At 46.3% G+C, this 24,381-nt stretch overlaps 1 protein-coding gene across 3 annotated transcripts in view; it reads left to right on the top strand.

Annotated features, from left to right (window-relative positions):
• SLC6A2 (solute carrier family 6 member 2) overlaps nt 1–24,381 on the top strand; it is a 50,881-nt gene that overhangs the window by 13,542 nt on the left and 12,958 nt on the right. For all 3 annotated transcript variants that reach the window (XM_074387122.1, XM_010347850.3, XM_010347851.3), the window contains 4 exons: nt 28–159; nt 2,369–2,606; nt 15,904–16,042; nt 22,828–22,962. In XM_074387122.1, the coding sequence (XP_074243223.1) occupies nt 28–159; nt 2,369–2,606; nt 15,904–16,042; nt 22,828–22,962 (644 nt within the window). The remainder of the gene's footprint in view (nt 1–27; nt 160–2,368; nt 2,607–15,903; nt 16,043–22,827; nt 22,963–24,381) is intronic.

The raw sequence follows: 24,381 nt of genomic DNA, 5'->3' as shown, positions 1-24,381 counted from the left end.
GTCACATTCTGCCCTTGTGCTCTCCAGGTGCCTTCCTGATCCCGTATACACTGTTCCTCATCATCGCGGGGATGCCCCTGTTCTACATGGAGCTGGCTCTGGGACAGTACAACCGGGAGGGGGCTGCCACCGTATGGAAAATCTGCCCAATCTTCAAAGGTAAAGGAGGGGTGGGAGGAAGTTCATGGTTGCTCATAAAGGCTTCCCTGTTGCCCCTGGGGAATCAGCTCCAGTGGTGAGATCTGAGGTAGACCGCCTGTCATGTGGGACTCACACGTATTAACAAGGTTAAGAGTGTCCACAATTCCAAAGCATTCAGCATGTTGGGAATAACATTAGCATAGAAGGTCTGGAAACCTGGGTTCCAATCCAGCTCTGCCTGCTGAGTGACCAGAGAGTCTATTTCCTGCATGGGAAATTTTCACAGAAGTGTCAGAAGTACCCAGCACATACACTACTCTCTCCTTTTGCTCCCTTGGCAGACATGAGAAGTTGATTACAGATCTTTTTGAGCTCAGCCAGGAAGCTGACTCAAAATCCTTAGTACAATAGCCACAACTAGTTGATTGTAGCTGAAATATAAGATGAGGCCTACTTGCATTTGGGACTAAGAACACATCTGCAGAAAGTAGCCAGAGCAACTGCTATTTCTTGGTCCCTATACAGCTGGGTGTAGGGCATGGAGGAAGAGTTACTCTCTCCCAAGCATTGGTTGGAGAACTGGACACAGATGGCAGTGAGGGCCAGTGCGACTCCCGTGAGCCTCCTCTCAGCTGGCATGCCTCTCCTGAGTACCTCCTGTGTACTCAGTCCTGTGGGAGATACAGCTGGTACAAGAGTATTATAAGACAAATGCACTACTTTTTTTGTTGGTAATTGTCAGAAATTCAACTAAAACTGGCTTCAATATAAAAGAGAATTGACATCTGCTACAGTAAAGTCTGAAAATTGGCTTCAGGTATAGATGGATCCAGATACCCAAATAATGTTGTCTGAAATCTCTCTCTCCTTTTGGGTCTCAGATCTGTTTTTTTTTTTTTTTTTTTTTCTGTTAGCATCAGTCTCAGGTACATTCTTCTCAAATACCTGCAAAGATGGCCATCAGCAACTTCAGGCTTAAATTTTACCAAAGGCAAACAAGTGAACCAACAAAAACCCTTATAGATTCATAGCTCCGTAAAGGTCCCAGAGAAGATTCTCACTGGTTTAACTTGAATCACATGCCCATCTATTAACCAATACGGTGACTGTGGGGAAGCAGTGCTCTGATTGACCAGGCATACATCACGTGATGGAGGAAGGGTGGGGATTAGCCTCACCCACACCTCACAGGCTCATCACAGCTTAAGGCTAATTCCTCAAAAAGCGATGTTGGGCAGGCAAACAATACATCTACCCTAGACAAAAGTTATAGAACTAGCCCTAACGGAGCTTGTGATACATTGAGGAACACGACACTGGCCCCCAAACAGGTGATTGAGAGTAGGACCCAGAAGGCACACGGGGTTGAAGTTCCTATCAGGGAGTGCTTGCATGGGATTCCCCAGGAGCAGTTTGGAGACAAGGATTTAAGTGTAAGGAGTTAGTGTGGGAGGTGATCCTTAGGGAGCAGCAGCTGGGGATAGGGAAGGGGAGGCACCCATAAAGCGTGTGCGCCAAGTCAGTGCCACCCTGAGCAGGGAGCTCAATCCCAGCAGGGGAGAATGTGAACACCCATCAGTGTTATCCTTCCCAGGAGGCGAGGGAGCTGGATACTCACACTCCAGCTCCTAACGTGGCTGCCCACTGGGAGCAAGAAGGTCAATGAGTGCGCAGGGGGGCTCCAGCAGAAAGAGAGAGCTCTCGGGCAAAGAGATGGCAGGCGCCTAGGGACTCTAACAATCTGCTGCAGCACGTTTCCCCAGTCCCCGGCCACGGACCAGTATCCCTGTGGTCTATACCCTATTAGCAACCGGGCCACACAGCCGGAGGTGAGCAGCAGGTGAGTGAGTGAAGCTTCATGTGTGTTGACAGCTGCTCCCCATCACTGGTGTGAGCGCCTGAGCTCCGCCTCCTGTCAGATCGGCTGCAAACCTTACTGGGAACTGCGCATGCGAGAGGTCTAGGTTGTGGGCTCCTTATGACAATCTCACTAATGCTTGATGACCTGAGATGGAATAGTTTCATCCCGAAACTATCTCCACCCCAAAATCTGTGGGAAAATTGTCTTCCATGAGACTGGTCCCTGATGCCGAAAAGATTGGGGACCGCTGTGCTGCAGGAAACGAGAGGCGGAGGGAATGGGAACAGCGATGGAACCACCCCCAAGAAGAGGTGGCTGTGGGGCTGGGCCTGGGACACCCCTGCCTTACCCCGTGTCCCCCACCAGGCGTTGGCTATGCTGTCATCCTGATCGCCCTGTACGTTGGCTTCTACTACAATGTCATCATCGCCTGGTCACTCTACTACCTCTTCTCCTCCTTCACCCTCAACCTACCCTGGACCGACTGTGGCCACACCTGGAACAGCCCCAACTGTACCGACCCCAAGCTCCTCAATGGCTCCGTGCTTGGCAACCACACCAAGTACTCCAAGTACAAGTTCACGCCGGCAGCGGAGTTTTATGAGTAAGTCACAGACCCCTTGTGCTGGGCTTGTTGAGGCCGGTGCTGGGTATGACCTGAGCCAAGCTCTAAGGAAAACCACAGACTAAGGAGACACATGCTGTCAGGATATTAACGTTTACTGAGCGGCCACAGGCCTGATGCTGGGTGAGGGGCTGAGGACACAGCCACAGTCGAGGCAGTTGGAGGAGGTTGTGTTCCGGGGCAGGAGAGGAGGAGGGCAAGATAATACACAAGTAAACAGATAAGGGAGTGAGAATGTTCTAGAGAGTGTGTGTGCCCTTCAGGGGATGCAACACTTTCTAGGGTGTGTAACTGCTTTTAAGGAACTGAAACCAGGTATGTGGGGAAAATCCATCATAGAGGGAAAAGAATGGTTGTGTGGGTAGTCAGGGAAGGCCTTTCTGAGGAGGTGACATGAGAACTGATGATGTCAGAGAAGGGAAGAGCCGGGGCGCAATGCAGGCAATGAGCTGCAGGTTGAACCCAAGTGAATCTGACCCTGAAGCTGCAACCTGACTCACCGTGGGCTGCAGTGCCTCTGAGGCTCCCATGAGAGAAAGTAGTCAGAGCTTGGACAAAACTCAAGAAGTACGAAGCAGGCCAGCTGTATGCAGCTCTGAGAAATTATCTGGACTGTGTGTATATGGGAAGCACTGGCCGTTGGTGGAAGACAGAGTATCAAGAAACTTTTATGTTGAAATACTGTTAGACATAAAAAGCAGTAAGAATAGTGCATATACCCATGACCCAGTCTCCCTTAATGTTGGCACCTTACATAACCATGGTACGAGTTTGAAACCAGAAAATTAACACTGGTATACTGTTAGCTAACAAGCTGCAGACCTTATTTGAATTTCACCAGGTTTCACACTCGTGTTCTTTTCTGGTATTTAGTTGCCACGTCTCTTTAGTCTTCTCCAATCTGTTCATCTTTGCTCTTCCTTGATTTTCACGACCTTGACACTTGAAAAGTACTGGCCAGTTATTTTGTGAAATATTCCTCGATTTAGGGTTGTTTGTTGTTTTCTCATTTTTAGACTGAGATTATGCATTTTTGCAAGAATACCTGAGGAAAAATGTCGTGCCCTCGTCAGTGCATTCTGTCATGGGGTAGGGGAGACATGCTGGCCATGTCTTGTTATTTATTATGTTAACCATCATAAGTAACAAGGTTAAGGTGGAGACCACCAGCTTCCTCCTGTGCAGAGAAAGTGATTTTCCTTTTCTAAGTAATAAGTGTCTTTTAGGAGCGTACCTTGAGTTTATGCAAATATCTTGATTCTCATCATACTTTGTCCACATTTCTTGGCATTCACTGATGATTCATGCTAGTAAGAACCATTACTATAATGTTTATCTAGTTGTAATTTCCTATTTCCATCATTCCTTATTTTATTTTATTCTTTCGTTTTTTGAGACGAAGTCTCACTGTCACCCAGGCTGGAGGGCAGTGGTGTAATCTCAGCTCACTGCAACCTCTGCCTCCCAGGTTTAAGCGATTCTCCTGCCTCAGCCTCCTCGGTGGCTAGGATTACAAGTGTGCACCACCACGCTTAGCTAATTTTTGTATTTTTAGTGAGACAGGGTTTCACCATGTGGGCCAGGCTGGTCAAACTCATGACCTCAGGTGATCCACCCACCTCGGCCTCCGAAAGTGCTGGGATTACAGGCATCAGCCACCGCGCCTGGCCTATCATTCCTTCTAGATTAATTGATTGAAATTCTTCTGTAAGGATAAATTGTCCCTTCTCCCCTGTTTATTTATTTATTTATTGAATTATTCATTTATATCAGCATGGATTCCTGGATATAAATTTTATTGTGGTCTTAATCCATAACTATTGTCATTGTTGTTATTATTATTATTTTATTTCAACTTTTATTTTAGATTCAACCGTGCACATGCAGGTTGTTACATGGGTACCTTGCATGATGCTGAGGTCTGGGGTGTGATTGAAGCTGTCACCCAGGTAGTGAGCATAGTACCCAATAGGTAGTTTTTCAGCTCTTGTTCCCCTCCTCCCTCCTTCCTCACTCTTGTTGTCTCCAATGTCTACTGTCCATGTTTTTACGTCCATGTGTACTCAACGTTTAGCTCTCACTTATGAGTAAGGACATGCAGTATTTGGTTTTCTGTTCCTGCATTAAATTGCTTAGGATGGTGGCCTCCAGCTACATTCATGTCCCTGCAAAGGACATGATCTTGTCCTTTTTATGGCTGCATAGTATTCCATGATATATATGTATCATATTTACTTTTCTTTTCTTTCCTTTTGTTTTGTTTTTATTTTTGTTTTTGTTTTTCTTGAGACTGAGTCTCTCTCTGTCACCCAGGCTGGAGTGCAGTTTTGGCTCACTGCAACCTCCACCTCCTGGGTTCAAGTGATTCTCCTGCCTCAGCCTACTGAGTAGCTGGGATTACAGGAACCTGCCACCACACTTGGCTAATTTTTTTATTTTTAGGAGAGATGGGGTTTCACCGTGTTGGCCAGGCGGGTCTCAAACTCCTGACCTCAAGTGATCTGCCTGCCTTGGCCTCCCAAAGTGCTGGGATTACAGGCATGAGCTACTGAGTCCAGCCATCACATTTTCTTATCCAATTTGTCATTGATGGCACCTAGTCTGATGACGTGTCTTCGCTATTTTGAGTAGTGCTGCAATGAACAACCACGTGCAGGTGTCTTAGAATGATTCATCTTCCTTTGGGTAAATGCCCAGTAGTGGGATTGCTGGGTTAAATGGTAGTTCTATTTTTAGTTCTTTGAGAAATCTCCCAACTGCTTTTTATACTGGCTTAACTAATCTACATTCCCACTACAGTGTATAAGCATGCCCTTTTTGCTGCAGCCTCACCAGCATCTGTTATTTTTTATTTTTTTAATAATAGCCTTTCTGACGGGTGTGAACTCATAACCAGCATTATTTAATTTGTGGCTTCTCCGAGTCCTCTCAGCCTCTACTTCATCCATTTATGTCCTTGAGAAGGGTGATGACTGACTTGTTTTCAGCCACCTGATTTCGAATGTTTGCATAGCGCTATGTTTACAATGCAGCATCCATTATCTTCATTCCTCAGGCATGGGTCAGTTCCATTTTATCAATTCCTACACAAACATGCCAGCAGGTAAGCAGAAAGTACCTGTTTCAATCTGTGGGACAGACAGATAGATTCCACCCAAACTCTACCCTCAAGGCGCTCGTGGTCTAGAGCAGAGGTCTCCAAACTTTTCTGCATAACATCAGAGGGTAAATATTGACTTTGCCGACCACATATGTCCCTGTTGCGTGCTCCTTATTTTGCCTCTAAAAAGTAAAACCATTCTTAGTTCAGAGGTCATACCTAAACAGTCCACAGCTCAGATTTGGCCTTGGAGCCGTGGGGTGCTGATTCCTGGCATAGTGCAAGATTTCCCAATATAACCCTACCATGATAGAAATGGTTCATATCTGTGCAATCCTCCGCAGTACCCACTTGCCACAGGTGGTTACTGAGCAGTTGAAATATGGCCAGTGTGACTGGAAAGCTGTATGTCTAACTTAATTTATTTACCTTTAAATAGACCAATGTGGCCAGTGACTACTGTATTGAGCAGTACAAAAAATGTGAAAAAAGACAAATTCACAAACAACAACACTTTAGGGTTTCTCTGCTTCATTCCTATGGATTACCCAAGCCCAGAACCATGGAATGAGTCCAATTATCTGGAGATTGGGGTTACCCTAGGACCATCTCTTTCCCTGCCATGTTGGTGTAGTAGGGCCAAGGGGATTTCGTTTGGTTGAAAGTGACCTTTGGAAAGTCTACTGCCTCCTGGAGCTCAGGGGAGTCAGTGTTCTCAGGACCCAGGAAATACCCTCAATGGACCACTGCAGGGAATTTGCTAAGGGTCCTGTACCTGCATCCACCTGTCTCCATTTATGATTCCCATGGACTTCTAACAGGCATGTGCAAAAATTATGTGTTTGGGAATTTTTCTAGAAGAGGGTCCATAGCTGCCATGAAATTCTCAAATGCCTCCCCAGCCCTCCCAGAGGATCTGAACCACTGCTGTCACTGAAAGCGAGTATCTGCTGTAAGAAACCTGTCTTCCTCACCATCACATTAACAGCTAACCTCTTACCATATGTATGAGGTTTTCTGTTAACTTCCTCGTATGTATTATTTTAATTTAAGCCTCACACCCATCTAATAAGGTTTCTGAACTCTTATCCTCCTCATGCTCTTGGGGAGCTTCATTTCACAGTTGAGACCGTGAAGTCCACAACCACACAACTATTACTGTACAGAGCCAAGATCTGGACCCAGGCAGTGTGCATTTGCAAAACTCTGACAATGAGCAACTCCTTCCATTTTGCACTGCAGGACCTTGCTTCTCCTCACTCTAACCCCAGCCCTGCCTGGCAGGAAAACTTCACAGCCTGTACCCTTAACCTCTGTGTTATATTGACCTCTAGCCATTACACATGTTTGTTTTTATGCAGAAATATTGCCATGGTAACAAATCACATTTACCCAGCTTAGATTATATCCCCACCATAGTACAAAGCTCCCTTTTTATACTATATTTTAATCCTGACCACTGTGGTCTAAAATTATTTTTATGAATAAGAAAATAGGCACACATCAGTAAGTGACTTGTCCAAGGTCATAGAGGTTAGAAGTGGCATTAAAAGTCAGTTTGGACCCAGGCAGCCTATCTCCAAAGCCCAAGCTCTTAGTCCAGGGTTCTAAACCTTGACTGCACATCAGAATCACCTGGAGAGCATGGATGCCTGGATTCTACATCCAGAGATCCTAATTTCATTGGTCTGGGTACAACCAGGGCACAAAGATTTCCAACAGTAGCTCCTCCTGAAATTCTAACATCCAACTAACGTTGGAAGCCCCTGTTTAGTCATTGCACTCTCCTGTCTCGGAATAAGATTCCTTCTGGGGTCAGACTGACCTCTCTACAGTCTCACATCATAGAAAATCCAGGGTGTCCTGCACATTTCTTCTGAGGAGCACAGCCTCAGAAAATTCCAGACCCATCAGAGAGCTTGCAGGTAGAGGTTTTAGGCCTTCCTGTCTTATGAACATGGTTTGGAGGGAGAGGTGGTAAAGAATAGTAGAGCAGAGAGTGCTGCCGACACACGTGATCACTTGCACACTTTCCCCCTCATCCTCCCGTAAAGGACAAAGAGTGATTTTTCTTTTTGCTCTTGGCAACCCTTGTTTTATAAATTAAAAATGAAAAGTGATAGCTTTGTTTCTAGTCCAGTTAGCATTTGATTCCTCTTCTGGTGTCTTAATGGTTAGTATGTCTGCCCCAGGAGAGACACCAGCAGGAGGGAGAGGTGAGATAGGTTTTGAGACCCCACTTATTTTAATTACAGCCCTACACTTCCTCCAGGTTCAGCTGTAAGCTGAAAGTGGTGGGAAAAGATGGCATCCTCGTACACTGGGCTGAAGGGGTTTGGGGGTGCAGGTAGAACAAAATGCAGGGCTTTTTTTTTTTTTAAAGACAGAATCTCGTTCTGTCACCCAGTAGTACAATCTCAGCTCAATGCAGCCTTGACCTCCCAGGTTCAAGTGATCCTCCCACCTTAGCCTCCCAAGTAGCTGGGATTACAAGCATCCACCACCATGCCTGGCTATATTTTTTGTTATTTTTTGAGGAGATGGGGTTTCATCATGTTGCACAGGTTGGTCCTGAACTCCTGGCCTCAAGTGATCCACCCAGCTCAGCCTCCCAAAGCTATGAGCCGCCATGACTCGCCTACAGGGCTTATTCTGCCTTACAGATCTTTCCTCTTTATCCTCTCCTTAACCTTTGCTCCACTAACCCTGCAAACCTTCATAGCCACCACCAGCCAAGCACTGAGAATCTCCTCACACCCAAATCCCATTTAATCTTCACAGTTCATAGAGGTGGAAATTATTCCCATTTTACAGATAAGAAAGCAGAGGCTCGGGTTTTAGGTAAGTGGCAGAGCTGGGAGTGCAGGGGCCTCTGCAGGTCGATAGGCGTTCTCATGCCGCTCTTTCTTGCCTGTAGCCTGCCTCTGTGCTTTGTAATACCCAGCACTGTCATCAGCTGCCTCTGGACTTTTAAAAATGGCATGTGGCCCTTTCGTCTAAATGTTTCTGCTTTTAAAATGTCCCCTCATCTCAATTTGGGGACCCAGTGCGTGGGACTCCTAGTGCCCACCCTGAGGAAATAAAAAAAATTCTTCTCTTTCTCCCAACCTCCTGGCCAGTTTTGTTACCATCCTGTACTCATTTAGGCTGATGGACTGAGCATATCATTCAAGGAAACAAAACTGCTATTCTCCCCAGGCTCTGGGCCTGAAGCCAAGCAGCCCCACAGCTAAAAGAAACTCTGCAGCCCTGTAACTTTATCTGTAAAAGGACACCTTTGGTGAACATGTTCCTGGCAAGAGAAAACTTCCACCCCATGCCGGTCCCTAGTGAGGAAGAAAAGTCTTCCCCCACACTCATATTAATCCTCTGTGCTAAATAGCAAGTGAGAAATTGAGCCTTTTTGGCGTGTAGACTGCAGAAAGTTTGGACAGTACACTTAAAGATGATTCATTTTCATTAAACTTCTGGAAAACTAAAACAGACTCAAGTTTCTTGTACTAATCCCCAAGGCTTGGCCCTGCTGGGGAGACGGGGCTGGATTCTCATTGCTTTTCTTGGGCATAAGCTTGGGAGTCCAGATCTTTTCACTGATGAAATACCTAGACCACCTCTACAACCCTGAAAGTGGACTTTGAATGTGGCCTGCTGGGGAGCATTTCAACCATCAGACGACACCAGAGGCATTTTGACAAGTTTCAGGGCAAGTGCAGTTGGTTCCATGCCTTTTTCCCCCCATTATTTGGATAATCAAGTCAACCAAATGACAATTGGCACGATTCAACACCTGCCCCATAAAACCACAGGAAAAGGCGGAATTAAGCACCAGGTAGGGTCAGTATATGCCTCTGGTTCTCTACCTTTTTTTTTTTTTTTTTTTTTTTTTTTTTTTTCCTGAGGCGGAGTCTCACTCTGTCACCCAGGCTGGAGTGTGGTGGTTCAGTCTTGGCTCATTGCAACCTCTGCCTCCTAGGTTCACGCTATTCTCCTGCCTCGGCCTCCCGAATAGCTGGGACTACAGGCACATGCCACCACAGCCAGCTAATTTTTGTATTTTTATAGAGAGGGGGTTTCCCCATGTTGACCAGACTGATCTCAAACTCCTGATCTCAAGTGATCCATCCGCCTTGGCCTCCCAACGTGCTGAGAGTGTAGGTGTGAGCCACAGCACCCAGCCTGGTTCTCTGTCTTTTTAAATATGCCCATGTCCTGCCACACTTTCCTTGTCTTTTTTTCTCTCTCTCTCTCTCTCAGGACATAGGAGAGGGTTCTAAGTCAGGGGATCATTCTGAGTTAGGACTAACAAGAAGAGAAGTTTTCCGGAAGGACAAATTTGGCTGGGATATGTTTTCTAGGCTGAAGGAACAGATGGTCCCGAGGCCCATGGATACACCCTATGACTGGGGACTGACAAGTAGCTTGCCACAGCCGGGAGTGAAAGGCAGGGTGTGGCGAGGCTGGGGACAAACTTGGCATGGGATGGACTGTGGAAGGCCTCAGATTCTGAAGGACTTACATTGTTTTCCTCCAGACCAGGATTTCATAACCTCGATGGTTTTGACATTTTGGGTTAGATAATTGTTTATTGAGGACAGAGATGCCCGCTGTCCTGTGTATCTATGATGTTTAGCTGTTTAGCAGCATCCCTGGCCTCTCCCCTCTCGATACCAGCAGCATCTCCCACCTCTCCAGATGTAGTAACCAAAAATGTCTCTTTAGACATGCCAAATCTTCCTGGAAGGCAGGGGCAAAATCACCTCCAGTAAGAACCACTGTTTTAGGTACTAAGAAGCCTCTGAGGCTTTGGAAGCAGGAGAGTGGCAAGATTAAAACAGTACACTTTGGATGGATGGTTCTCCAGTGGCACAGACAGTGGATTTAAGGGGGTTGACAGGAGGCAGAGAGACTGGGCTTGGGAGAGGGTGGGAGTCATTTTCAAAAGTCCTAGAAGGACAGTGTATTAGTCAGGGCTCTCTAGAGGGACAAACTAATATGATATGAGTTTACTAAGGAGTATTGACTCACACAATCACTACGTGAGGTCCCACTATAGGCCGTCTGCAAGCTGAAGAGCAAGGAAGCCAGTCCAAGTCCCAAAGCTGAAGAACTCGGAATTCAGTGTTCGAGGGCAGGAAGTATCCAGCACAGGAGAAAGATGTAAGCAGGAAGTCTAGTCTTTCCATGTTCTTTTGCCTGCTTTTGTTCTGGCTGCTCTGGCAGCTGATTGGATGGTGCCCACCCAGATTGAGGGTGAGTCTGCCTTTCCCAGTCCACTGACTCAAATGTTAATCTCCTTTGACAACACTCTCTCAGACACACCCAGGAGCAGTACTTTGCATCCTTCAATCCAATCAAGTTGACACCCAATATTAACCATCACAGACAGAATGTGCATCTGGCCTGGGATGGGGACAGTGTGGTTGGGGGTGGAGGGAGCAACCAAAAGACGAGATTAGCGGGGACCAGATGTGGCAGCTGATTTCATAGGGAATAAGATGCAGGGTGAGAGCTTAAGACCACAACAGCTGGCCTGGGAGCTGCAGGGATGGGGGCCATTCTGGGCAGGGGGCATTGGTCTTTGTAGACCTTGATGGCTCACCCAACTCTGCTCATTCATTCATGGATGCTCACATCCCCTCTCTCCGTTGCTCCCTCCCCTACACCTGTGCACCTCCTGTCACCCCTCTGGCCAGCAGAGAAAGCACCTGCCACCTTCACCTTGGAGTCTGTCCAGTTGACCCCATCTACTGTGCTTTCTAGGTACCCTTGGCTCCCTTGCTGACACCTGCTGCTCCTTGAAACCTAGGACTCAACCATAATAATTATTATAATTACCATTTGTTGAGCATTTCCTGGGTTCAGGGTATTATTATCTGACATTCTGTAACTCAGCCCTCATCAGAGCCCTTTTACTGAAAAGGGAAAGACTCGGGAATGAGGAATGCTTACACACACTACTGTCCCCCTGCCTGTGAGCCCTAGGGGGCTGGAGCCATCACTTGCTTCTCCACAGCCATGCCACCAGCCCCTGGCACACTGCCTGGCTCAGAGCAGAGGTGCAGAGAGAGTTTGTGGAATCAATGAAAGTATTCGGGTCACACAGGAACTGGTGGTAGGGGTAGGGTGAAAGCCCAGGTTTGTCTGACCCCAGAGCCCAGAAAATTTCTGTGCCACATTTTTCTATTTTCCTTCACATTCTTTTAAACAACAAACATCTTTTTTGAGTGGATGAATGATAAAAGAGTGGATAAAACAGCATCGCTGATCACCTTCAGCCTTTCTTTCATCTGCCTGGAAACAAATTTAAATTCCTACACAAGGATAAGCTAAGTAAGTTTCCAGACGCAGGGTGTATGTTTTCCTTACAAGCCTGGGATCTTCCCACATCATTCGTGATGCTTCCAGCAAAGACTCATCTGCCTGTGGCAGACAGACAATTGATCTTATCCACTGCAGGTGTGTACAATTTTGCCGTTAATGTGTATTTGGAATTAAAGCCACTTTCTAGGGAAGGATGATATATTAAGCTGTTTGCCTCTAACATTGTAGTATAAATCTATTTTGTTATGTTTTGTTTTTGAGATGAAGTCTTGCTCTGTCACCTAGGCTGGAGTGCAATGACAAGATCTCCGCTCTCTGCAAACTCTGCCTCCTGGATTCAAGCAATTTTTGTGCTTTAGTCTCCTAAGTAGCTGAGATTACAGGCATGCACCACCACACCCAGCTAATTCTTGTATTTTTAGTAGAGATGCTGTTTTGCCATATTGGCCAGCCTGGTCTTGAACTCCTGACCTCAGGTGATCCACCTGCCTCGGCCTCCCAAAGTGCTGGGATTACAGGCCTGAGCCACTGTGCCTGACTGTAAAATTAAGCTGCTGCTTTCTGAATGGACCTGTAGCTGGGCACAAAGGCCTGTAGAATGAGACAGGGAATTTAAGTTTCCATATGGGAAAAGGCGTCATTGCCCTGGGCAGAATGAAAGATCTGAGCAAAAGGGTTAGAAATTTGCCACAAGTGAGGGGAGGAGTAGCTAAAAGAAAAAGAGAGTATGTGGGAGACTGACCCTCTTTCCTTCCTGGTTCTCCTTGGGGTGGTCCTGGATCTCATTTTCTGTTTTTTTTTTTCATTCTTTTTTTCATTTCTTTTTTTCTTTCATTCTTTCTTTCTTTTCTTGCTCTTGTCCCCCAGGCCAGAGTGCAATGGTGTGATCTCCCTCACTGCAACCTCCACCTTCCCAGTTCAAGCGATTCTCCTGCCTCAGCCTCCCAAGTAGCTGGGACTATTGGCACATGCCACCACGCCCAGCTAATTTTTTGTATTTTTAGTAGAGACCCATGTTAGCCAGGATGATCTCGATCTTCTGACCCTGTGGTCTGCCCACCTCAGCCCCCCGAAGTGCTGGTATTAGAGATCTCATTTTCTATAGTATAGGGATTGTTGCTTTTAGCAAGAAAGGTTGAGAGCATTTATCTGTTTCTAATGCAACAATCTCCCATGAGCTAACCGGTCTAACTGCCAGTCCTGGGCTTAGCACTGTGAACCAGGAATGGTTAATTCACTCCTCATTCTGGGAGACCCTTGCATACAGCTAGCCCTGACCTTGTGGAACAGGCAGGTTCTCCCAGCAATTGAGTCAAGAGCCACAGGAACTGCAAGAGTTGAAAGATTCCTATCAAGGGTGATCATGGGGGAACTCCCAGGAGACGTGACACCGGACCTGGGACTTGAAGGGTATTGGGCAACGTGCAGCTGATTGTTGTCTCTGAGTGTGAGGCACAGAGGAGAACCCAGTGGGAACTCATTCGGGGCGGACCCTGCAGCTCCCTTGAACCTCCCAACACGTGTCATGCTTTATTGTGAATCTGCATTTAGTGCTGCCTCCCATGCTACAGTACAAGCCCACCAAGGCAGGGTCAGGATGGTGCACGAGCACTTCCTGCATGTGTCTGAGGCCCAGATGGGCTGGATCACAGAAGGCCTTCAGTGAGGAATGAATAATTTGGGTGCAGAGAAAATACCATGCCAAGTTGTTCCAAGTTCTGCTTGCTTTGCCTTGCAAGGGTGCAGAATGGTCAGGGAAACCCTTCTCCCTTGGGACCTGCACTGCTATTTCTTCAGTCATTTTATTTGACCTTTCCATAGCTCCTAATCAACTTTGATTACATTCTCATCAGCAAACAATCATTTTGTTTGCAATTTTTTTAATCATTTCTTCATTTTCGATTGTACAAGGATCACAATAGTCTCAGACTACCTTAGGATTATTTGTTTTTCTTACTCAAAAAAAAAAAAAAAAAAGGCCAGGCACAGTGGCTCACTCTTGTAATCCCAACACTTTGGGAGGCTGAGGCAGGAGGATCACGAGGTCAAGAGATCCAGACCATCTGGCCAACATGGTGAAACCCCATTTCTACTAAAAATACAAAAATTAGCTGGGCGTAGTGGTGTGTGCCTGTAGTCCCAGCTATTCGGGAGGCTGAGGCAGGGGAATTGCTTGAAGCTGGGAGGTGGAGGTTGCAGTGAATCGAGATCATGCCACTTGCATTCCAGCCTGATGACAGAATGAGACTCCGTCTCAAAAAAACAAAGAATACAAAAAATTGGGAGGGCGTGATGGTGGGCATCTGTAATCCCATCTACTAGGGAGGCTGAGGCAGGAGAATCACTTGAACCTGGGAGGTGAAGGTCGCAGTGAGCAGAGATCAGGCCATTGCACTCCAGCCTGGGCAACAAGAGCAAAACTCTGTCTCAAAAAAAAAAAACAGAAAAAGGCAACACTTTATTGATGGCTAACATATTACAAAGAAGTGACTAACACCAACTGACAGCTCAGAAAATGTTACATATTGAGCACAGCCAGTAACCTTACCCAGCTCAGGGAAGAGCATGATGAGTGTCCTGGAGTCCCCATCCTGTCCTCTTCCAGTCAGTAACACCCTCACCCCCAGCCCAGGGCACACCTCTCCTGACTTCTAATCCTTTAGGTCAGTTTTGCCTGTTGAATTTTATATGACTAAAGTCAGAGGCGCTCTTCTGGATCTGACTTCTTTCTCTCAGCATTGTGTGTGAGAGCCATCCCTCTGGGGGTAATTGCTGTATAATACTTCCCTTAGGCCAGGTGCAGTGGCTCACATCTGTCATCGCAGCACTTTGAGAGGCTGGGGCAGTTGGATCACCTGAGCCCAGGAGTTTGAGAAAGGCTGGGCAACAAGGAGAACCTCAATCTCTACCAAAAGAATATAAAAATTAGCCAGGCATGGTGATGCACACCTAATTCCCAGCTACTTGGGAGGCCGAGGTGGGAGGATCACCTGAGCCTGGGGAGATTGAGCCTGGGTGACAGAGTGAGACCTGTCTCAAAAAAAAAAAAATACTCCACTTTATAAATATATCCTAATTTATCTATTCCACTGTTGATGAATGTTTGAGTACTTTATGATTTGGGGTTATTATGAATAATGCGGCCATAAACATTCTAGAGAATGTCTTTTTGGTGAACATGTGTACAATTTTCTATTGAATCAATACCTAGGGCACAGGATAAGCATCCTTTTAGCTTTAGTAGCTGTTCCTCAATAGGAGAAATTTTCACTTTTGTCTCAGTCTCTAGACCAGGGATTCTCAGATTCAGCAATATGGATCCTTTGGGTGGGATCATTCTTTGTTATTGGAGACTGTCCTGTATGTTTAGTGGCACCCATAGTCTCTATGCCAGTCATACCACCTCTTCTCAAGTCATGACAATAAAAAACATCTCAGACATTGCCAAATATCCTCTGGGGGGCGGGGGTCAGGGGCAAAATAGTCCTCCCTCCTGCTAAGAACTGCTCTTTACAGTGTGAGTTCTATGAGGATAGGAACCTTCCCTATTTATTTCTCCATGGCCAGGCAAGCAATAGGCACTTAGGAGATTTTTGTCTGTTAAAAGCAACCATGAACTTGGAATCTCCCCATATGATTTGCCTCTTCCAGGACAGAGTGGTCAAGGGCACAGGCCATGGCTGACCAGGGCAGACCCATGTGGCGCATGGCAATGGCTGGAGCACCCGAGTTAGGGGAGAGTGGTCAGGTCCTGTCTCCATCAGCGTGCATTTGCAGGGACTTGCCTGTGGTCATGGCCTCTGTCATCCTCCCTAAAGCCTTTTACCCTGGTCCCCTCCCCTCCCCTCTGGGCAGGCGTGGCGTCTTGCACCTTCACGAGAGCAGCGGGATTCATGACATCGGCCTGCCCCAGTGGCAGCTCTTGCTGTGTCTGATGGTCGTCGTCATCGTCTTGTATTTTAGCCTCTGGAAAGGGGTGAAGACATCGGGAAAGGTAATATCTCTTTGTTTCTCTTTCAGTTGGGAAATCAACCTTGGGGGTGTGTGTGATTATTTCTAGCAATAATTATGTAGTTGGTGAACAAAAAAGATGGAGCTGGAAGTGCAAAGCCTGGGCTCAAGCCCCAGTTCTGCCACTGACTTGGACAAATGCCTTCCCTTCCTCTCCCTTCTCTTTCCCAAGTCTGTCTCCCCAACAATAGATTGAAGGGGTATAAGTGGATCAGAGTTCCTCATACTTTCCTGCCAAAGCTTCCCTAATACCAGAGGCCAGGGACTTGGGTATTCCCAAAGGCCTCAGGACAAAGCCTAGAGATGCCATCCACATGCCCTTGATAAATCTGGAATCTCAACCTAAATCTTCATGCAAATGTTGTGTGCCACTCTGGAATATGACTATTTGCTTTATCATAAGATCAATAAATCCCCCTCTGAATTTTTGAGAAAAAAAAAAAGAATGCTCTAGAAGACATCCAGATGTAAGCTGAGTTTTGTGTTTCCTCGGATACAGAGGTAAGTGCCCTCAGGGTCCCAGGTGCCTTGGAGAGAAGAGCATACTTTAGATGACCCATGAGGGCCAGTCCAGAGTTAGTATTCTAAACTTGGGTGACACCGTCCCCCTGTAGCCAGCCTCTCAGGGTGGGGAATATTCAGGAAATGGCTCCTATTGATTTTTAGCCCAGGTAATATCATGGGAACAACAACCCCATTTGGGCTCCACAGGGTCCATTTAGTAGCTTGACTGTACTAAAGAGGATATGGATGGGAAATGTTCTTTCCAGTGTTCTGGTTAGCTAGTGCTCTGTAACAAACCACCCCAAAATGTAGTAACTCAAAATAACAACCATTTTATTGTTTCTCACAATTCTATGGGTTGACTGGGATCAGCTGGGTGATTCTTCTGCTCCATGTTATATACCCTGGACTACATATCTGGGGGCTCGGCTGGGCTGAATATTCTAGATGGTGCATACACACTGCTGGCAGTTGGTGCTGGCTGGGAGCTAAGTTGGAGCTGCCAACTAGAGCATCTTGGGATGTTTCCACATAGCCTTTCTATGATGCTTGAGCTTCTCACAACATAGTGGCTGAGTTCCAAAAACATATCCCAGGCAGACAAGTCTCAATGATGTACAAAAAGCTCTTCCAGTCTCTGCTTGCATCATTCTTGCTATTGTCCCAGTGGCCAAACCAAGTGTTGTGGTAAAACCCAGTATCCGTGTGGGAGGGAATTACACACAGGTGTGAGTTCACTGGGGGCCACAACACACCAGTCTATCTTAATCAGGCGGGTGTAAATTTTTGAGAAACCTCAGCAGGCAACTGATTTTGGAAAGGAGGTGTGCACTAGAGTTCTCTCTGATACTCCTGGAGTTTTTGGTCATGCCATTGGGAACAAAGACAGTAGCAGGGAAGCAGCAGCCACTAGGTATGAAATCCATCAAGAAATGGAGATGGAACTTCCTACCAGCATGTTGGGGACACAGTGTCTACCCCAAGAAAGCACACAAACAAAATGCAAACTAAGGCTTGGAGAAAGTCTAAGGTGGAGAAAAGCCAGGTTAGGACCACTACCATTCTGATGCCTGACACCTAGTTGGTCTTCAGTAAATATTTATTGGGTGATTGAATGATGGGTGGGTATATAAATTTGGGGAACTTCATTGAGTGTTCTTTGAATTTAATTCAACATATACAACCATTTATGGACACCTACTATGTACCAGGCTTGATGCTAGTACTAGTGATGCAAGAATAAGACAGGTTCCTTCTTCAATTGCTTTAGTCTATGCATATTGTAGGCAGGTTATGGGTCAGCCAATGTCACCAGCTTCTTGGATCTCTGTCCAGAGACATATGTGTGTGTCCCCATTTAATAAAACCCAGTGGTCACAAACTATGTGCACTATTATACATCTTGCTTTTTTTTAAGCTTAACTTTACCTTGGAGATAATTTCACATGCAGAAGTCAGATTACATTTCAATAGAAATACAAACTGTGAGTTTAAAAACTGTCATTAAATCAGCTTAATGAGTCATCACATACACTTTTTAAAAACGAAAAAGTCTAGATAATAAGAGATCATTGCACATATTAAAGTAAGAGCTGTCTCTTGGAATTTTTGTTTCTGTTACAGCAGTCTGTAAGTTTATGTGTAGTTTGTCTTGATATTGAAGGTATTTCTTAGCATGCTTCATGGTCAAAAAGTGTGAGATGCTGCATTAGTGGAGAAAGGAAGCTCTTTCAACTGAAAGTATCTCCAAAGACCATAGGGAAGGTGGCGTTCAAGCTGGATCTATAAGGTCAGTCACAGGTAGAGGTGGGAGGGAGGGAAGGGATTCTCAGCAGAAGAAACTACATGAGCAAAGTGGCGGAGATGTGAAAGCACCAGACCAGCCTTATCTAGCACTCTCTGCACTTTTCCTGGCTACTAGAAACTGGGCTCTCTTGGCCTCTGCAGGCACAGACAGAGGCCTTGAGGGGAGACAGGGCCCATTCCTGTGAATTGCAGAAGATGTATGAGCTTTATACTGCTTCTGGCCTTGGCACAGGGCCACCACAGACTTCTAATATTGCACCCCAAGATTAGGTTCCCCACAGCCATCACCAAAGAGGGTAGAGACTACCCCATCTAGTTTAGCTCTTGGCTAGAGGAGAGTATATGTTGCCTGCAGGCAGGCTGATGCGAGAGAGACCAGGAAGAGTCGAGCTGAGCATGCTCAGTTCTTTCCAAAATGCACCTCCAGAGAAGGTAATGAGGGGTGAACCTGGGTGTTATGCTAAGAAAGTCCCCCATGTAGAAACACGATGAGAGAGGAACATGAGTCCCCTCTGCGTGTGTCATCCGAAGCCACAGCCCACATTTTGCGTAAGTCCCTCAGTGTTCTGACCACTAACAGGCATGCCATAGGCAGTCTATGGAGAGGAGATTTCTAGAATGGGGAGCTTCACTGAGGACATTCCTGTGCCCCAAAGTTAATTGTTTTTATAAACTAGCGTATGAGAAAACCAAGAGTGTTGCTTATTTCTTTCCAGACTGAACCTGGCACAGGACACTGAGCTTTCCTTAGTAGGCTTCCATAGCCTCAGAGCTGGCCTCAAATGAATTGCAAATGTTCATACCTCTGGTCTTGGCAAGTAAAGGCTGTGCTGGTCCTGGCTTGCTTTAGTGACTTGCTTGGACTCTATTATAATGAACACCATCGTTCACATATGAGTGAGGCATATACTAAAATATTGTCGTCTGGGGTTTTTCTCAGTAACATCAGTGCATACCCTACACCCCGTAAATCCTTCTTTTTCAAATTATATCTTTTTTTTAATTAGTGAAAATGTCCCTAAAACTCAGTTCAGAGGATCACAAATTCTAAATCAGTAAAAGTTAAATTAACACAGATTTACAGTGGTAAAGCATGGACATTTATCATCTCTGGGTCCGAGTCAACCTTAGAGTAGTTCCTGGGCAGTGTTTTTCAAACTCTCATGCATGTAAGAATCACAGAGAGGTCTTGCTAAAATTCAGATTCCTGGGTCCCTCCTTGAGAGAGTCTGATTCAGTGGGGATGATGCGAGAATTTGCATTCCTGACAAGCTCCTAGGTGAAGCTGATGCTGCCGGTCTATGGACCTCACCTTGATCTAGGCAGCCCTTTGCTTGATGCCTGAATTCAGGCTTGCACAACTTCAGTGACAAGCATCTCACCACCGTCCTGGGCAACTCTTTCCCTTGAGAGAGCTCTATCAATTTGAACGTGCTTTCTTTTATGGAGCCAAGATCTTCCTCATTTTGATTATGGGCAATTGGTTTGAATTTGGTACCCTGGAATCACACAAATTATCCATAGAAACACCAGCAAGTATAGATTTAAAGTGACAGAAAGCAGTGACCTCCCTTAGGGGTTTAAGGACACTTGTAAGACTAATGTGCTGCTCATAGCATTCTTCATCTTGTTCTCAAAATTGGACCAAATCTAGCTTCTCATGGCCAGAGCTGTGTTGCAAGTTGAAATTCTGAGAGCTGAGAAGCCTGGGGTAGAGATGACAGAGCCCAAGCCTTTCTTCTGTTTACCCATTGTGCATTCAGGGCACATGTGAGCATGAGTGAACTGTTGGCCAAAGATCCAGGAATCTCCCTTTCAACACACGATCTTAGGCAGCTGAACACCCTCTGTCAATTCTGAGAATCTTCAGCAAGACTCAGATGGTCTAGCTTTGAATACATGGGCACAGACAAAACAAGTTTCCTGCTTTCTTGATGCTTGACTATAGTCAGGGTTTCAGATCAGTCATGTCCTAATGCATTCCTTAGGGAAATTGCATCCATGGCCATCAAACATGGCCAATGCAGGGCCACCTCCAGGACTCATGGGAGATTCCTTAGAGTCAGAAGTCAAGATACTGTTTTCTGATGGGAAGAGTGTGGTCTCACCTGGTTTGCTGGGCTAGGCATTGCACCTCGGCTGCAGCTGTTGACATGAGCGTTAAGAGACCAGAGCCATTAGGACTAATTACAAGGAAATGTGAGAGCTCCTCCTTGTACCTTTTGCCAAGGGCTTAGACCTATTCATCTCAGTTCAGGGGACCAATTCCAAGATTTATTAACATAAGGTCACCTAGATGCAACAGCTTCACTTTCCAAGGCATGTTTCCCTCCTTATTTGTTATGCAATTTGTCCTTCCTGTTCTTGCCTCCCTGAAAGAAAACAAGTGGAAATCCCATTTCCACAAAGACCTTCCTAGAACAAGGGAGTGATGGAGAAACAAGTGGACAACATGAAACAGAGGAGGCTTTCCTGCCTGATTCCTTCTGAGCCCAGATGTGACTGCCACTATGCATTTACTCACTCCCATGCTGACTCAGTTATTCATTCACTTGCTCACACACTTATTCTTTGACTTAGTCATCCACTAACTCTCTGATTTATCACTCACCCACTCATCCATCCATCTACTCAATGCTCCACCCACCTAATCATCTTATCCATCCTTTTAACCATCTACTCAATCATAGTCCAACCATCCCCTCATCCATCCATCCATTTACCTAACAATCCAGTCATTCATCCACAACACTGTCCAATCATTCATATGATAAACGTATTAGGATTCACATATGCCGGATGCTGGGATACAAGTTTGAAAAATATAGAATTTTATTTCTAAGGGGGCCATGATCTAGTGGGAAAGACAAGTAAAAAAAGAGGATAAATCCCCATCCTTAAATATAAGTATGAAAAACATATGGCTTTATTTTCTATATCTCCATTTTTGTTTAGCACCCACATCTTTTTAGCCTGGCAAAGAACTTTCATGTTTCCAGGTTTCCACTCTCTCCTTAGGGATGTGTGAAGATTCTCGGGGCTTCATAGTTCCAGAGCTTTGGGGGTGTGGAACCATCTAGCATTTAAGTGATAGCCCTTTTCATGTTTCAGCTGCGTTCTCCTTGGGTCTGACTGCCTTAACCTTAACCAGATATTTTTACTTGGGGCACAGCATTCTTTCTGCAAGGCTACCTATGACTATATCTCCCTAAAGTAGTGATTTCTCACTTTGGCTGCACAATTTTATTACCTGGGGAACTTTAAAAATATATACTGCGTTTCAGGCCCACCCCAGACCAACTAAATCGGTAACGCCAACAATGAGATCTGAGCTTTCACATTCTTACCTGTAACTTCCCCCAGAGTATTTGAATGTGTAGCCAAGGGTGAGAAGGAACAGCAAGGAAATCCATATAACACCTGCGTCCCTGTACCTACCTTTCTTTTCTGTTCCTCCAACCTGGGCACGGGGATAGGGTGTCTTTTTTAGTCTGGAGTAATCTCTCCTTTCGTATATTTCTGAACAAGACACGTTGCCTGTGTGTGTCCCACATCTGTTCCCATCAAGATGAAGAATGGTCAGAGGTTCAGCTTTCTGCCCAGCCACATCCCTTCCTGGGCAATGTGCTTAGGAAAGAAAACTTGCTTAAAAGAGGGTAAAGAAAAAGAGGAAGAGGTAAACAAAAGGGAGAGAGTGGAGGAGAGGGAGAAGAGGGAGGGAAGATGGAGCGAGAGAAAAAGAGAGGAGAGAGAGAGACAGAAAGAAAGAGAGAGAGACAGAAAGAAGGAGAGAGAGACAGAAAGAAGGAGAGAGAGACAGATTTCTAAATATCTTGCCAGCCAGATAGGTGCATGCAGCAACCAGTAGCAATGGTGTGATGGACACAAGACTGACGGGGAAAGGGGAGAGCACAAGGTGGATGTACTTAGTTCTTCCTGGTCCATGAACCACACCTTGATCTAAGCAATCCTTTGCCAATGCCTGTATTCATAGTAACAGTTGCATAACTTCAGGGACACGTACCTCACCACTTCTTTGGGCTCTTTTCCTTTAGAGAGCTCTATCTATGGGAAAATTCTTCATTTTATGGAGTCAGGGGTCTTTCCGTGAAGGAGTCAGGAGGGGTGGCTTTGTAGATGAGGAGGCATCCGGTGCTATGAGAACCTAGTCTTTGCCCTCGGTGCCCTTGGTTTCCATCATGGTGCTATCCCCAGTGTGGCTGACTCTCGCCCTGGGTTCTGAGCTCCTCTAGGGTGTGCCCTGTGTCTGTTTCCTGTTCTGGCCCTGGATTCTGGATCCGGGCCTTGCCTAGAGCTGGAACCTACAGCATGTGCCTTGGGTAAAGGAAGGTGGGAAACAGCATGACTGGCTCCCTGGGAAAGGGCTCTGTGCCCCGCCAGCGCCCCATGGGGTTGGGGCCAGAGCGAGGCTCTCACCCAAACTTATCCATTGCCCAGGTGGTGTGGATCACAGCCACGCTGCCTTACTTCGTGCTGTTCGTGCTCCTGGTCCACGGTGTCACGCTGCCCGGCGCCTCCAATGGCATCAATGCCTACCTGCACATCGACTTCTACCGCCTGAAAGAGGCCACGGTTAGTGCTCAGTGACCACCCAGCCTTGGGCCAGGCTTCTGGGAGGGTTTTCAGGAGCAGGTGACAATGGAAAATCTGGTCCCAGCTCTGCCACAAACGTACAGCATAGCCTTGGACAGGATCCTTCCGTGTCTGAGCTGCAGCTTCCCCATTTGACAGTGCAGATTTGCACTGACAGTCTCCATAAGCCCACCCAGCTCTGGAGGCCTGGGATTCTGTGGATTCATCTGGTGACCTTCACAAACTACTCTTTTCGAGGAGAGCAATACCCTGTGAAGAGGACGTGATGTCCTGGTTTCTTGCTCCTGTCCTCCCTCGCTCACCCTAGCCATCCCTGCCCTCTTTCTACTCTGTGATCCCCACACCTGATCTTTACCACGATCCTGTGATGTCAGCATAAGGATAGATTCAGCCATCAGGGAGGCTCTGCCAACCCTCTTCCCCAACACCCTCAGCCAACCACTGCCCCTGACCAAAGGCTCAAATTATGGTCAAAGTGGGTGAATCTGGTAGTGGAGTCCAGTGCAGAGCAGTGAGGGTGAAAGCAGAGACAATGATAAAGATACTTATTACCTTGAGCACCTTCAGGTAACTGCGGAGATTACTTCCAACCCCCTCTTGCAGTGCCCCTCAGTGAGAACACCTTAACATGCTGTCTTTCGATGCTCCATGGCTTCTTTATTTGAACCCACGATAATTCTGGCAGGCCCCAACAGCGCAGGATTGGGAGACATGCATCCCAATATGCATCTCCATGGTTGTAATGCCCCAACACGCTGCAATGTTACAGACTAGTAACCAAGAGAAAACCAATTTTTGTAGTAGCTACCAGAAAGATAATAGAACATAAGGAAATGAATCAGCCTTGTAAATTGCAAAACAAGTCAGACTTCTTTTTGTTCTGTGACTGTTGATGCCAAACCTTTTAGATGTGTAAAAACTAAGCCCTCAGCGCAGTCTCAAGGAGCAGATCCGTCTTCCCTCATCAGATGGTCCTGCCCTCTGTTTGCACAGCTGGGGAAGCCTGGACTAGTACCAGCGAGGAGATGACAGACATCTCTCAAATCTGAATTGGAAGGCCAGGCGCAGTGTCTCATGCCTGTAATCCCAGCACTTTGGGAGGCCGAAGCTGGCAGATCACTTGAGGTCAGGAGTTCAAGACCAGCCTGGCCAACATGGTGAAACCCTGTCTCTACTAAAAATACAAATATTAGCCGGGCATGGTAGCACTCCAGTGTAATCCCAGCTATTCAGGAGGCTAAAGTGGGAGAATTGCTCGAACCCAGAGGGCAGACGTTGCAGTGAACCAAGATCACACCACTGCACTCCAGCCTGGGTGACAGAGTGAGACTCCACTTAAAAAAAAAAATCTGAATTGCATCTCTTTGAGTGGTGAAGTAGAATTATCCCCATTATACA

Source organism: Saimiri boliviensis, chromosome 1 (genome assembly GCF_048565385.1).
Source record: "Saimiri boliviensis isolate mSaiBol1 chromosome 1, mSaiBol1.pri, whole genome shotgun sequence".
In the NCBI taxonomy this organism is placed as follows: Eukaryota; Metazoa; Chordata; class Mammalia; order Primates; family Cebidae; genus Saimiri; species Saimiri boliviensis.
The sequence above is the reverse complement of the archived record's forward strand: the minus strand, read 5'-3'. Positions and strand labels throughout refer to the sequence as shown.